This window comes from Salvelinus namaycush, chromosome 22 (genome assembly GCF_016432855.1).
Source record: "Salvelinus namaycush isolate Seneca chromosome 22, SaNama_1.0, whole genome shotgun sequence".
Classification (NCBI taxonomy): domain Eukaryota; kingdom Metazoa; phylum Chordata; class Actinopteri; order Salmoniformes; family Salmonidae; genus Salvelinus; species Salvelinus namaycush.
Window position 1 is genome coordinate 33698555 of NC_052328.1, and position 13764 is coordinate 33712318.

General features: G+C 40.0%; 1 protein-coding gene across 1 annotated transcript; it reads left to right on the plus strand.

The window, feature by feature from the left end:
- Positions 1-1243: 1243 nt before the first annotated feature.
- LOC120066961 (myelin and lymphocyte protein-like) lies at positions 1244-3169 on the plus strand. Its single transcript, XM_039018299.1, has 4 exons — positions 1244-1330; positions 2354-2518; positions 2845-2976; positions 3092-3169. The coding sequence occupies exons 1-4, from the start codon at positions 1244-1246 to the stop codon at positions 3167-3169; spliced, it is 462 nt and encodes a 153-aa protein (XP_038874227.1).
- The last annotated feature ends 10595 nt before the right edge of the window (positions 3170-13764 follow it).

A 13764-nucleotide genomic window follows, 5' to 3' on the forward strand; every position in this document is an offset into this window, starting at 1 on the left:
TTTAGTTTTTTTTACATATCACTCATGACTGATAAAATATGTAAATGTTTATCCATAATAAAGACAAACAATATAAGAAGCCTGAATATCAGGTGCTAATAGCACCCCCAAGTGGTGGAGAGGTCACATAACACATTACACCTGTACTGCACCAACCAAAATATTCAGCTGAAAGTCTTTAAAGAACTACTTAGTTTGAATCCTACTATTAGTTCAACCACCAAGTTCAAGACCATATTAAGAGAACACTATTGAAATAAATGCCTGTCTGGCTTAAGACAGACAACACGATTGGAAGGATCCCTTCTTTGGAGAGCTGTTCATGTGTGAATTAATGCTTCTTCAGACTACAAACTAGAGACTCCCTGCCAAGGGGTTGCCAAGTTGAGGTAAACAGTACACATAATTATTAATAACTCATAAGTTGACTAAAGGGACCATTAAAATATGATAACTATACACAATAAAGAGTCTGAAAATAGTCAAGGAGAGATAACATGGAAAGTCAGAGTACGGAAAAGTACAGCAGAAATGTATACTTTGAGTTTACAAAGTCATTCACTGTTAAAAGCTCTTGAGTTCTTTGAATTCATCTTGCTGCATTGTTACCACCAAGTTTCGTTTTCATGATGCTTGTGGAAGGTGGTGACTATGTTAGTAGTTGCATGCTGGAATGTAGGCGGAAATGAACTGAAAGCTAAAACAGCAAGAGCCTCTGGAGCGAGCAGTGGACAGCTGCTGAGGAAATGATCACTATAACTGTCATCAAAGCATGACATGTCCTGACAGCTCCTTCAAAAGAAATAGAACACAACACAAGCCTTTTTGGAGAGTTTACTTGATTCATTAAAACAAGCTCAATGTATAGGAAGTTATCAATTGATGATCCATTTTTGTTAGGGCAAATGTCGGAAATTACAAACTTTAGAAGCCTTTTTTAAACTGAAATACATGACAAGTTTGCATTTCCTGCTTTTCTTAACAACAAAAGAGTGATCAAATTCAGATCCTACATCTGTACACAAGCTGACACAACCAACTGGTATTTCAATGTAATGAAGAAAAAAAACGTCAAGAGAAAGCAGGTGGAGGAGGAACAGATGTGGGTTAATGGGAGCAGGGCTTTAAAAAGCAGAATTGTTTAGGTCACAGGTCTCACTTTAGGGAGAACTGTGTTTGGCACACACCCACACCCATATCAACAAAACGCCAACACACAGGTAGACCTAGACACTTTGGGAATATGGCTTCCAGCACCTCCAGTAACCCTCTGCCCAGTGGCACCAGTGTGTTCACCACTGTTCCAGACCTCTTCTTCATCCCTGAGTTTGTGAGTACAGACAAATCAAATAGGTGTTCTGCTCTCAGCTGTGACTGGACTACTGGCATTGCTCTTTACTCTAGAAATATTCTTTACTCTAATGCCCTTCACATTTATCAGAGGGAGGTAAGACATTTGATTGTTCAAGGTAATATTTGGGTATGCATGCATGATGTAATTCAGAGTGCACTGAAAGGAGTATTACTTTAGAGTGGGAGACACTGTGTGTAGACTCATACCAAGCACTTCTTTGATTGCTGCAGCCTTCTTGGTCAGGTATCCCTTGTGAAAGAGACTATGTGACAATGGACTTTTCCTGGCTAAATAAATGTTGTTTTATTTCTGCTGGTAATTATTGCCATAGTATTTGAAAATATGTTGATTTCTGGTTTGTGAATATCAGCTAAATCCTTATCTGAAACCAAACTATGGTTATCGCTGTATCCAAACACCATTCATCCTCTCTTTACTGGCATGTTTGTTGAAGGAGGGGGCAGAATGTGTGTGAGTTTGGAAATGACCATGTACGACGGAGTGTCAGATTCTCTATGGAGAAATTGTGGCAGTGGTATCTAGTAAAAGTCGTATGATTATGGATGTTTTTGATGGAGGTAAAGAAAACAGAGCTCGTAACTGTTAGCCTACTGACTGTTGCATGCACTAGCTGTCACAGCCATTACTTGGTGAAATGTTCTATGCAAATGGTTGAACCCCTGACTAAATGAGCTTTAGTAAGTTAAAGCTATCAGACCTTGCCTAGAGGTGCATGTTTACTTACCCTGTTACTGTGGCCTGCTCTCTGTGGTCTTACCACAACACATGGAGTGACACTATTTGGGTGACATTAAGAAGTGGATGGCTGATTGAACCATCAAATGTTTACATTATGACCGTACGTGTTCTGTGTGTGTGTGTGTGTGTGTGTGTGTGTGTGTGTGTGTGTGTGTGTGTGTGTGTGTGTGTGTGTGTGTGTGTGTGTGTGTGTGTGTGTGTGTGTGTGTGTGTGTGTGTGTGTGTGTGTGTGTGTGGCAGATCTTCGGGGGTCTGGTGTGGACTCTGGTGGCCTCCACAAAAGTACTGAATGCGAACCCTCAGGGCTGGGTGATGTTTGTCTCTGTGTTCTGCTTCATCTTCACTACCCTGTGGTTCCTCATCTTCATCAGTGGAGCCAATAAGAGCAGCATCTGGCCCACACTGGTGAGTCTGAGAGACATTCATACAGCCATCTTTGATTTACTCAAAAAGGATGAAAATGACGATGGAACAGATTTTCTTCCCATCCTAAATGTCTAATCAAAAAGAATGATGACGATGGCGATGATGATGATGATGATGAGGAGAGTATAATGAACATTCTGTCTATTGAAAGGCTGTAGTGTTATAACAGGTAGTATAACAGGATGATGACTAACTCTCATGTTGCTACTCTCTCTCTCTCTCTCTCTCTCTCTCTCTCTCTCTCTCTCTCTCTCTCTCTCTCTCTCTCTCTCTCTCTCTCTCTCTCTCTCTCACACACTCTTCAGGATGTTGTGTATCATTCCCTTGCAGCCTTCTTCTACCTCAGTGCAGCAGTGGTACAGGCCTATGTCACCATTAGTCTGAAATCACTTACCAGTACTTTCTTCAAAGAATACCAATTAGATATTGCTGCAGTGGTATGTTCCTTCACTCCTGTGATTCAAACAAAGTGTTCTTCAACTGAAGCTTACTGCATGTTCCTAGTGGTCCATCCCACTCCTCACCTTTCTGTATCTTGTATTTTTCCTGTAGGTGATGTGTTATGTGGTGACTCTGCTCTACGCCCTCCATGCCATCTTCTCTACGATGAGATGGAAGAATTCCTCATGAAGACCAGCATCCACAAGACAACAGACAATGGGGAAACAGACATTAGCGAAGGCTTTGATATGACATCAATTGTAATCTATCTTTATTTCTACATTATTTTCTTCCTGCAAATACCAGAAACCAATTTGGAGTGAAATGCATATACAATATAAAAAGATAAATAAATATATTTTATATTTAACCAAGTGCCTGTTTCAGTTGCTGAGATCGAATTCGATAGAAAAATTGTATTACATAATATAATATCACATTTTATTGGTCACATACATATGGTTAGCAGATGTTAATGCGAGGTTTGCAAAATGCTTGTGCTTCTAGTTCTGACAGTGCAGTAATATCTAACAAGTAATCTAACAATTCCCCAACAACTACCTAATACACACAAATCTAACTAAAGGGATGGAATAAGAATATGTACATATAAATATATGGATGCGCGATGGCCGAGCGGATTAGGCAAGATATAATACATAGTATAAGATACAGTGTATACATATGAGATGAGTAATGTAAGATATATAAATTTTTTAAAAGTGGCATTGTTTAAAGTGAATAGTGAGTCTCTATGTAGGCAGCAGCATCTCCGAGTTAGTGATTGCTGTTTAGCAGTCTGATGGCCTTGAGATAGAAGCTGTTTTTCAGTCTCTCATTCCCAGATTTGATGCACCTGTACTGACCTCGCCTTCTGGATGGTAGCGGGGTGAACAGGCAGTGGCTCGGGTGGTTCATGTCCTTGATGATCTATTTGGCCTTCCTGTGACATCGGGTGCTGTAGGTGTCCTGGAGGGCAGGTAGTTTGAGGGTGGTTGAGGGCGGTGCAGTTGTCGTACCAGGCGGTGATACAGTCTGACAGGATGCTCTCAATTGTGCATCTGTAAAAGTTTGTCATGGTTTTAGGTGACAAGACAAATTTATTCAGCCTCCATAGGTTGAAGAGTGGGCTGTTGCGCCTTCTTCTCCACACTGTCTGTGTGGGTGGGCCATTTCAGTTTGTCTGGGATGTGTACGCCGAGGAACTTAAAACTTTCCACCTTTTCCACTACTGTCCCTTTGATGTGGATAGGGGGGTGCATAATACTATGTCCAGGTGTAGAAAAAACTATTACAACAATGTTCAATAAAAATGCGGATGTGAAGCAATGCATTTTGTTATGGTAGGGTAGACCTATTAGATGAACATAGGAACTGAAGAGGTCTTGGTGGCTGCTCTCGTGAAAAAATGTATACGCTTTCACCCCAACATAGTGTAGAGGCAAACAAAGGACTGAATTCCTCAGCAATGCATTTTGCACACACAGTTTTCTTTAGTCATTTTCTTGAACAAAAAGGTCAACAGGTCATCTTATTTGTGTAGGGTAGGGTGTGTCCAGGTGGTGAAAGGTGGACTGCCTACCACAATGCCGCAGCAGGTTTTGCAAGTCATCTTTCTTACAAGGGAACACCTGTCGCCCCGTTAGTTCACTGTAGAAGTTGATAGCGAATAGTAGGCATAGTGCATTGATTGCAGAGTATGCAGCCTAGCCTATGGCATTCATTTGTTATGCTACAGAAATTACAAGGAATTTAGAATAGTATGGAAGGCTTTAGGCCAGGGGTGGACAGGGAACAGAAACACAACGGCCCATTTCTTCCCTTGAGGCCCCCATTATTTTCCAGATACTGATAATTTTAAACACACCCAGCCTTACTTGTTTCTTTGGAAAAGCACCACACAAACAGTTTGTCAATTAAGCGTGGGCTGATAATATGTTGTGGTGGATGTTCTCACAGTGGAACTTTATTCCACTCTTTATTTATTCCATTCCACATGTAGGCATGATCTCTTAATTTTTGTTGTTGTCTATTGTTAGTGCCTGATCATGATGCCTCACAGACATCATTCCATAAGAGGCAGATACCGCTTATCTAAGTGTTACATCACAGAAGGAATGCAATCATTCTTTGGTGACAACAAAATAATTTCTGTCTCTTTTTTGTACTGTGTTTTTTTGTAATATGCTCTGCAGTACAAGTTGCTTTTGTACAGTAGACTTTAAATACTTTAAATATAAATATATAAAACCAATGAATTATTATTATTACTTGGTCTTTCGGAGCTTCATTCAAAATCTGGATTTGACACCTGCAAGAAACCCAGTAAACACATAACATCACATCTCTCTCTTCATCTCAAAGCTGTCCGCCAGAGAATGCTTCAACACTCTAGAGTACGTGTGAAACTCATTCCACGGAGGGCCGAGTGCCTGCGGGTTTTCGCTCCACCCTTGATTGATGAATGAAGGTCAGTGATTAGTTAGAAACTCCCCTCACCTCGTTGTCTAGTTCCTAATTGGACACAAATTGAAAGGAGGAACCAAAGACAAGCAGACACTTGGCCCTACATGGAATGAGTTCGACACCCCTTCTCCAGAGTTTAAGCCAGGAGGGGGGAATTGTTGTAAGATGGTCATACCAAGGATCATTTAGCAATTCGATTTTTAATTGTATGATCCCTTTAGGTATTCAAATAAAATATCAAAAAGATATTTGATGAAACATTGAATTTGGCCATACTGCTATTAACCAATCGAAACTTAGAAGCTTTATTCATTGAAGATCTAGATTTGACACCTGCATGAAACTCACTAAACAGGTAACGTCAGAATCATTTTCTTCATCTCAAGGCAGTCTCTCAAAGAATGCTTCAATTGGAATCCTCTATTGTCCTTTCTGTTAGAACTATACTGAACAAGAATGTAAACGCAACATGCAACAATTTCAAAGATTTTACTGAGTTACAGTTCATATAAGGAAATCAGTCAATTGAAATGAATTAATTAGGCCCTAATCTATGGATTTCACAAGACTGGGAATACAGATATGCATCTGTTGGTCACAGATACCTTTACAAAATGTAGTGGCGTGGATCAGAAAACCAGTCAGTATCTGGTGTGACCACCATTTGCCTCATGCAGCGTGACACATTTCCTTCACAGGGAGTTGATCAGGTTGTTGATTGTGGCCTGTGGAATGTTGTACGACTCCGTTCAATGGCTGTGCGAAGTTGCTAGATATTGACGGGAACTGGAACACGCTGTCGTACACGTCAATCCAGAGCATCCCAAACATGCTTAATGGGTGACATGTCTGGTGAGTATGCAGGCCATGGTAGACCTGTAACATTTTCAGCTTCCAAGAATTGTGTACAGATCCTTGCAACATGGGGCCGTGCATTATCATATTGAAACATGAGGTGATTGCAGCAGATGAATGGTACAACAATGGGCCTCGGGATGTCGTCACTGTATCTCTGTGCCTTCAAACTGACATCAATAAAATGTAATTGTGTTTGTTGTCCGTAGCTTATGCCTGGCCATACCATAACCACACCACCACCATGGGGCACTCTGTTTACAACGTTGACATCAGCAAACGGCTCACTCACACGACGCCATACATGTGGTCTGCGGTTGTGAGGCCGGTTGGACGTACTGCCAAATTATCTAAAACGACATTGGAGGCGGCTTAGGGTAGAGAACTTAACATTCAATTCTCTGGCAAAAGCTCTGGTGGACATTCCTGCAGTCAGCATGCCAATTTCACGCTCCCTCAAAACGTGAGACATCTGTGGCATTGTGTTGTCTGACAAAACTGACTTCTTCCGTCGCGACGTCCCTCTAAGGCCCTTTCTGCTAGCTTGCTAGCCCCGGCCCGCTAGGTGCCTGAATCGCCGTGTCTCCGGCCCGCCTGAGCCACTCACTGGACCCCTATGATCACTCGGCTATGCATGCCTCTCCCTAATGTCAATATGCCTTGTCCATTGGTGTTTTGGTTAGTAATTATTGCATTATTTCACTGTAGAGCCTATAGCCCTGCTCAATATGCCTTAGTTAACCCTTTAGTTCCACCTCCCACACATGCGGTGACCTGACCTGGTTTAAATGATGTTTCTCGAGACAATATCTCTCTCATCGTCACTCAATGCATAGGTAATTTTTTAAAATATATATAATTATTTCTTTTTAAAAAACACAAGGAAGGGGTAACATTAAAGTATTAGAACATGAAGGACAAACAATACAGCATCAAGACACTATCTAACATGTATCATTCTTTCCGCAACAGAGCCATTCTTATGTGTGAGGGTGCGTGTGCATGATAGTGATATAAAATATATGTCATAGTTTCGTTTTCATGATCACAATCTTGTGAAGCCCGAACCCTCCAAGATCCCCCCACAGTTCCCCAATAGCTGTCCCTCAACCATTCGAGACCCCTCCCACAGTCCCCCCCAGAAGAATAAAAAATAAAATAAAAAATTAATTCCATTACCCACCCCCAAGAACCCCCCAATGCATCAACAACCAAGAGAATGAACTAAAGAGAAAAAAGGAAAAGACAGAAGAAAACAGCAAACAACAATGCAAAAAAAATAAAAACAAAGGACATCAAGGACAACTGAAATCATAACAGCAATGCCTACTTTATATGTTTGTGTGCATGTCTGGCACTATGTGTGTTCTTGCATTGGTTTATTTGAATGAGAGTGTGTGTATATGCATGTGTACAAACACCTCAGGCAAACCGGCATTAGTTGTAAAAACACTGCCACTTAGTGTCATTCAAATGTACTTTTATTATTATGTTTTATTCAGACTTTTTTCCCCCTTTATCTTTTGACCATCATTCTCTCTCTCACACAGCAACTCCACTCCCACTTGTCTCCAATTCCACATACCAAGCCTCAGCTTCCCTCAGCCCATCCCATCTATCTCTGCTGGCCACCCACTTCGTGTTTCTACGCAACACATATCTTTCAACTATGCTATGATGTTTAACGTACAATTTCAATCTATCTAATCGAATAGAATATACAGATTGTGTGTTGAAGATAAATACTTTTACTAAGAGTATTAGTATATTAGTAATTGACTGACCATGTCTCTCCAGATCTCCTAACAGTACTATTTCTAGGGTCAATTTTAGATCAATGCTATGCATTTTCAGCCATTCCTGAACCTGAGATCAGAAACAGGCTACCTGAGAGCAATACCAAAATAAATGGTCTATTGATTCTGTATCCTCACAACAAAATCTGCAGAGCTTCGATCATTTTATGCCCCAAATATTCAACATTTTGTTGGTGGCAAGAATTCTATATAATAATTTTAGCTGAAAAGCACGAAGTCTTGACGCTTGCGTTGTTTTATATATCAACTCATACACCCTGTACCATAGAATCGGTACATCAAAAATCTCTTCCCAACTATTTTGCAATCTGTATGGCACAGTTGCCAACATCCTGGTCCTCAAATGAAACTGGCATACTTTCCTATTCATGCTATTTTTATTCCTCAGCCAGTTTTGATCCTTTATATTGGGCAGACAGACCAGTTCCCTACCTCCTCCCGGTGCCACCTGCCTCCTCCATTTTTTGGGGTAATTGCTGTAATCAATTGGTTGTACTCTTGGATTGAGCAGACCTTCCCGTACAATTCTGTTAACTCCATGAAGGACATAACTCTACCATTACAATTTACAATATCATTTAAGAACAAAATACCCTTTTCAAACATCTTTCCCATAAATACAGGTATTTTATCAACCAGCACATTTGAGTTCAGCCATAATATTTGTTGTAATTGTCACGCCCTGACCATAGAGAGCTTTTTATTCTGAATGTTGGTTAGGTCGCGGTGTGACTAGGGTGGGTTATCTAGGTGATTAATTATCTTTGTTGGCCTGGTATGGTTCCCAATCAGAGGCAGCTGTTTATCAGTGTCTCTGATTGGGGATCATATTTAGGCAGCCATTTCCCCATTGTGCTTTGTGGGATCTTGTCTAGGTATAGTTGCCTGCGAGCACTACATTTAGCTTTACGTTTCATTTTGCGCTTTATTGTTTTTTCTTTGAGTTTCGCTTCCAAATAAAGTGGATGGAAACATACCACGCTGCATCTTGGTCCACTCATTATAACGAACGTGACAGTAATATTTGTTCTATCTTTTCAGGGGGATGAAATTGAAATTGTAGCCAGCTCTGCAATGCTTGTTTGAAAAAGACAGATACTTTGAAAAAAGTATCATTTTCAATTAATCGAAAATGAGACATGGCAATCTGCACAAAGGCAAAAAGGAAATTTTTAAACAATGGATGAGCTTTTCTTATTAATCTACTTGAGAACCATTTAGAGTTCAAATAAAACTTTTGAATGAGTGAAGCTTTTAGAGAGAGGTTTAGTGCTTTTATATTTATAATCTCAACCCACCCAATTCATATTCATTATATAGATAGGCTCATTTTATTTTGTCTGGTTTAGCGTCCCAGATAAAGCGAAATATTTTTTGCTCATATGATTTGAAAAACGAATCATCAGGAGTAGGCAGCGCCATAAGTAAGTGAGTAAACTGAGATATGACTAAGGAGTTAATCAGGGCAATTTTTCCATAAATAGACAGGTATTTACCTCTCCATGGTTGCAGGATCTTGTCTATTTTTACAAGTTTTCTATTGAAATTCATTGTGAAGAGCTTATTTATATCTTTTGTGATATGAATACCGAGTATGTCTACTTCACCATCAGCCCATTTTATAGGTAAGCTGCAAGGTAATGTAAAAGTTGTATTTTTTAAGGATCCAATACGTAATATTGTACACCTATCATAATTACGTTTTAATCCAGAGAGTACAGAAAAGTTATCTAGATCTTTAATGAGACATTGCAGGGATCTAGCTTGCGGACTTAACATAAAACTTGAGTCACTGGCATACATGGACACCTTTGTTTTTAAGCCTTGGATTTTTAATCCTCTAATGTTGTTATTGGATCTGATTTTAATAGCTAGCATTTCGATGGCCATAACAAACAGATATGGTGACAGCGGACACCCTTGTTTAACTCCTCTTGACAATTCAGAACTCTCTGAGAAGTAGCTGTTATTTACTATTTTACACCTGGGGTTGCTATACATTATTTTTACCCATTTTATAAGAGAATTACCAAAATTGAAAAAATCCAGGCATTTATAAATAAAATCCAGTCTTACTTTATCAAATGCCTTTTCAAAATCTGCTATAAATACCATTCCTGGCTTCTTATATGTTTCATGATGTTCTATTATTTCTAGTAGTTGTCGTATATTATCTCCAATGTATTGTCCATGTAAAAAACCTGTCTGATCAGAATGAACAATACCTGGTAAAACCCTTTTAATTCTGAGTGCTATGCATTTTGCAAGTATTTTTGCATCACAACATTGAAGTGTAAGGGGCCTCCAGTTTTTTTTAGATAGACCAGGTCTTTATATTTGCTATCTGGGTCTTGTTTAAATAATAGAGAAATCAGACCTTCCTGCTGAGTACCTGACAGACTATCATTTCTATAAGAGTAGTTAAAACAATCTAACAATGGAGCTATTAGTATATCAAAAAATACTTGATATACCTCTACCGGTATGCCATCAAGCCCTGGGGTTTTTCCAGACTGAAAGGATTTAATAGCCTCAAAAATGTCTTCCTCTGTAATTTGGCCTTCGCACTGATCTTTCTGTACATTTGTTAATTTTCCATTTTTTATATTATTTGGAAAGAATTCCTTACCGTAATCTTCATTCAGTGGGAGAGGATGAGACGGAAAAGAGAACATCTGCCTAAAATAATTAGCTTCCTCTTTGAAAATATAATTTGGAGAATCATAGATGACTCTGTCTTCAGTAACGAGTTTCTGCAAATTATTTTTGTTAGAGTTCCTGTACTGGAGATTCAGGAAGAATTTTGTGCATTTTTCTCCATATTCCATCCAGTTTGCTTTATTTTTGTAGATAGATTACATTAGATTTTAGGAAATAGGTTCTAGCAATATTTTTTTAATCCCTTGCCTGTTTGCCTGTGAGCCAATACCTCAGATGTAAGAAAATTGAGACAAATTATGTGTGTAACAAATCTGAGTAGGTTGACGAGTATGATATTGGATATGATATAATGAGAGTGTGTATGATGTCTGTATAAGAGTAAGACTATAATGTGCGATGTCCAAATAAATAATAACTCTGCCAATTTGCATGTTTGAGTGTCTATGTGCGTAACATGTAGTGCGTATAGCCTTAATATTCATAATTGTAATCCATATCGTATCACCATCATAGTTGCACCATAATTACCTTTAACATAATTGAAAAACACATCCCAGCATTTCCATAGCAATTGACGTTTCACATGATCATGAAAGAGACCTTGCATTACTCTAGAGACGGCTTCACTATAGTACAAATGTATTCCGTACAATGTTATTATTCCCCAATGCCCCTATTCTGATATCTTCCCCTTGCTTGTTGTAAACATATATAAACTTGTAGACAAATACATAAAAAAGATAGACAAACAATAAACACATTAAATTATAAAACAGTTCTCGACAATAGAGAGGGAGAGAAGAGAAGAGAAAGAGAGAGTGAGAGAGGAGAGCGAGATCAGGTGTGTGAGTGTATGTATAAGTCCGTATGTGTAAGCAAGCATGTAGTTGAGTACGTGTGTGTTCATATCCACTTCATAATGTTCAGATATTTTAAACAGTTCCCACACCTTCTTTTTTTCCGTAACCTGAAGTCCCTGTAGAATTTAGTACAGCCACGGTGTTATGGAGCTGTCTCGGAATAGCTGTCCATCTATAAAGAGTTTGTCCATAATGATAAAGGCACGCCTACAATCCATCCTTTGTTGTCTCTGTACCGGATACAGTCTCTTACGACGTTCGTTTATCTCCTTTCGAAATTGGTCATTGAGACCGAATTTGGTCCCTTTTAGCTCCCTTCCTCTGCTTTTGATCAGCTCCTTTTGTTGGTGTTCAAATTTTGCGATGATCGGTCGGGGACCCGTGGTCTTGTCGCTCCGAGCTCCAAGTCTGTGTACTTGGTGGAAAGCCACCTTGTTTACAGTCTCTATAGGAAGTTTCAATGCGGATTTCATGAATTGTCTGATCGCTCCCTCTGGATTATTGGATGGGTCTTCAGGAATACCAGAAAAAATTATTTTCACGCATGTTACGACTTTGTATGTCTAGTAGCGTCTCCTTCATCACCCTGTTCTCCCTGAGTAGACAATCCATGTTGGAATCATGTATTTTTACCTTGGCTGTGAGTGTCTTGTTTTCTTTTTGGAGCTTGAGAATTTCACTCTGGCTGAACTCCAAACTCCCCCTCAGCCCTGCTACCTCCTCACACAAGTTTTCCATTGATGCATGGGTTCCAGCCAGAGCACTAGCCTCTCCCTCAATGGTAAGTAAATCGTCCATGTCTGTAGATGAATCTGTTTTTCTTTTTTTTGTCGGGTTAAAGTTATTTTGTGAGGTGGTTGGATCTTTCCACGAAGGAGTATGTTGTTCCTCCATAGCGTAAAGCTGTTGGTACTCGTCGATTTCCTCATGATATGCTTGGTATCCAGATTGGCTCTATACTGCAACCAGTTGTTTTACAAAAAGATAACAATGAGTCTTTCCCACGATGACGACAGGTGTCTGTAGTACAGCCAGCTAGCATTCGCGGAATCCACGCCAAAAAAAAGGAACACAAACTTGCAGTCCCAGCCGTAAAGGCTAACAGCGTTGTGGAATCCTTAGTAACAAAACTTTAGTTCGGATTAAAAAATAGATTTAATGAATACGTTTTAATGTAAACAACTAACCGAGTGTAGACAGTACAGTGTCCTGTTGCATGCTCTGATGACGTCTCTCTCTCCTCAATGCATAAGTTTACCTCAACTGTATTCACATCCTACAATACCCTTGTCTGTACATTATGCCTTGAAGCTATTCTACCGTGCCCAGAAACCGGCTCCTTTTACTCTCTGTTCCGAACGTACTAGACGACCAGTCTAGCCTTTAGCCGTACCGTTATCCTACTCCTCTGTTCCTCTGGTCATGTAGAGGTTAATCCAGGCCCTGCAGTGCCTAGCTCCACTCCCACTCCCCAGGCGTTCTTATTTGTTGACTTCTGTAACCGTAAAAGCCTTGGTTTCATGCATGTTAACATAAGAAGCCTCCTCCCTAAGTTTGTTTTATTCACTGCCTTAGCACACTCTGCCAACCCGAATGTCCTAGCCGTGTCTGAATCCTGGCTTAGGAAGATCACCAAAAACCCTGAAATTTCCATCCCTAACTATAACATTTTCCAACAAGATAGAACTGCCAAAGGTGGCGGAGTTGCAATCTACTGCAGAGATAGCCTGCAGGGTTCTATCTTACTATCCATGTCTGTGCACAAACAATTTGAGCTTCTACTCTTAAAAATACACCTTTCCAGAAACAAGTCTCTCACCGTTGCTGCTTGCTATAGACCACCTTCTGCCCCCAGCTGTGCCCTGGACACCATATGTGAATTGATTGTCCCCCATCTATCTTCAGAGCTTGTGCTGTTAGGTGACCTAAACTGGGACATGCTTAACACCTCGGCCATCCTACAGTCTAAGCTTGATGCCCTCAATCTCACACAAATTATCAATGAACCTACTAGGTACAACCTCAAATCCGTAAACACGTGCACCCTCATAGATATCATCCTGACCAACCTGCCCTCCAAATACACCTCTGCTGTCTTCAACCAGGATCCCAGCAATCACTGTCT

Excerpts from the sequence above, each read along its gene's own strand:
- LOC120066961 (XM_039018299.1), top strand. The coding sequence starts at position 1,244 with ATGGCTTCCAGCACCTCCAGTAACCCTCTGCCCAGTGGCACCAGTGTG. Across the intron at positions 1,331-2,353 it reads TCTTCTTCATCCCTGAGTTT|ATCTTCGGGGGTCTGGTGTG; the intron begins GTGAGTACAGAC and ends TGTGTGTGGCAG. Across the intron at positions 2,519-2,844 it reads GCAGCATCTGGCCCACACTG|GATGTTGTGTATCATTCCCT; the intron begins GTGAGTCTGAGA and ends CACACTCTTCAG.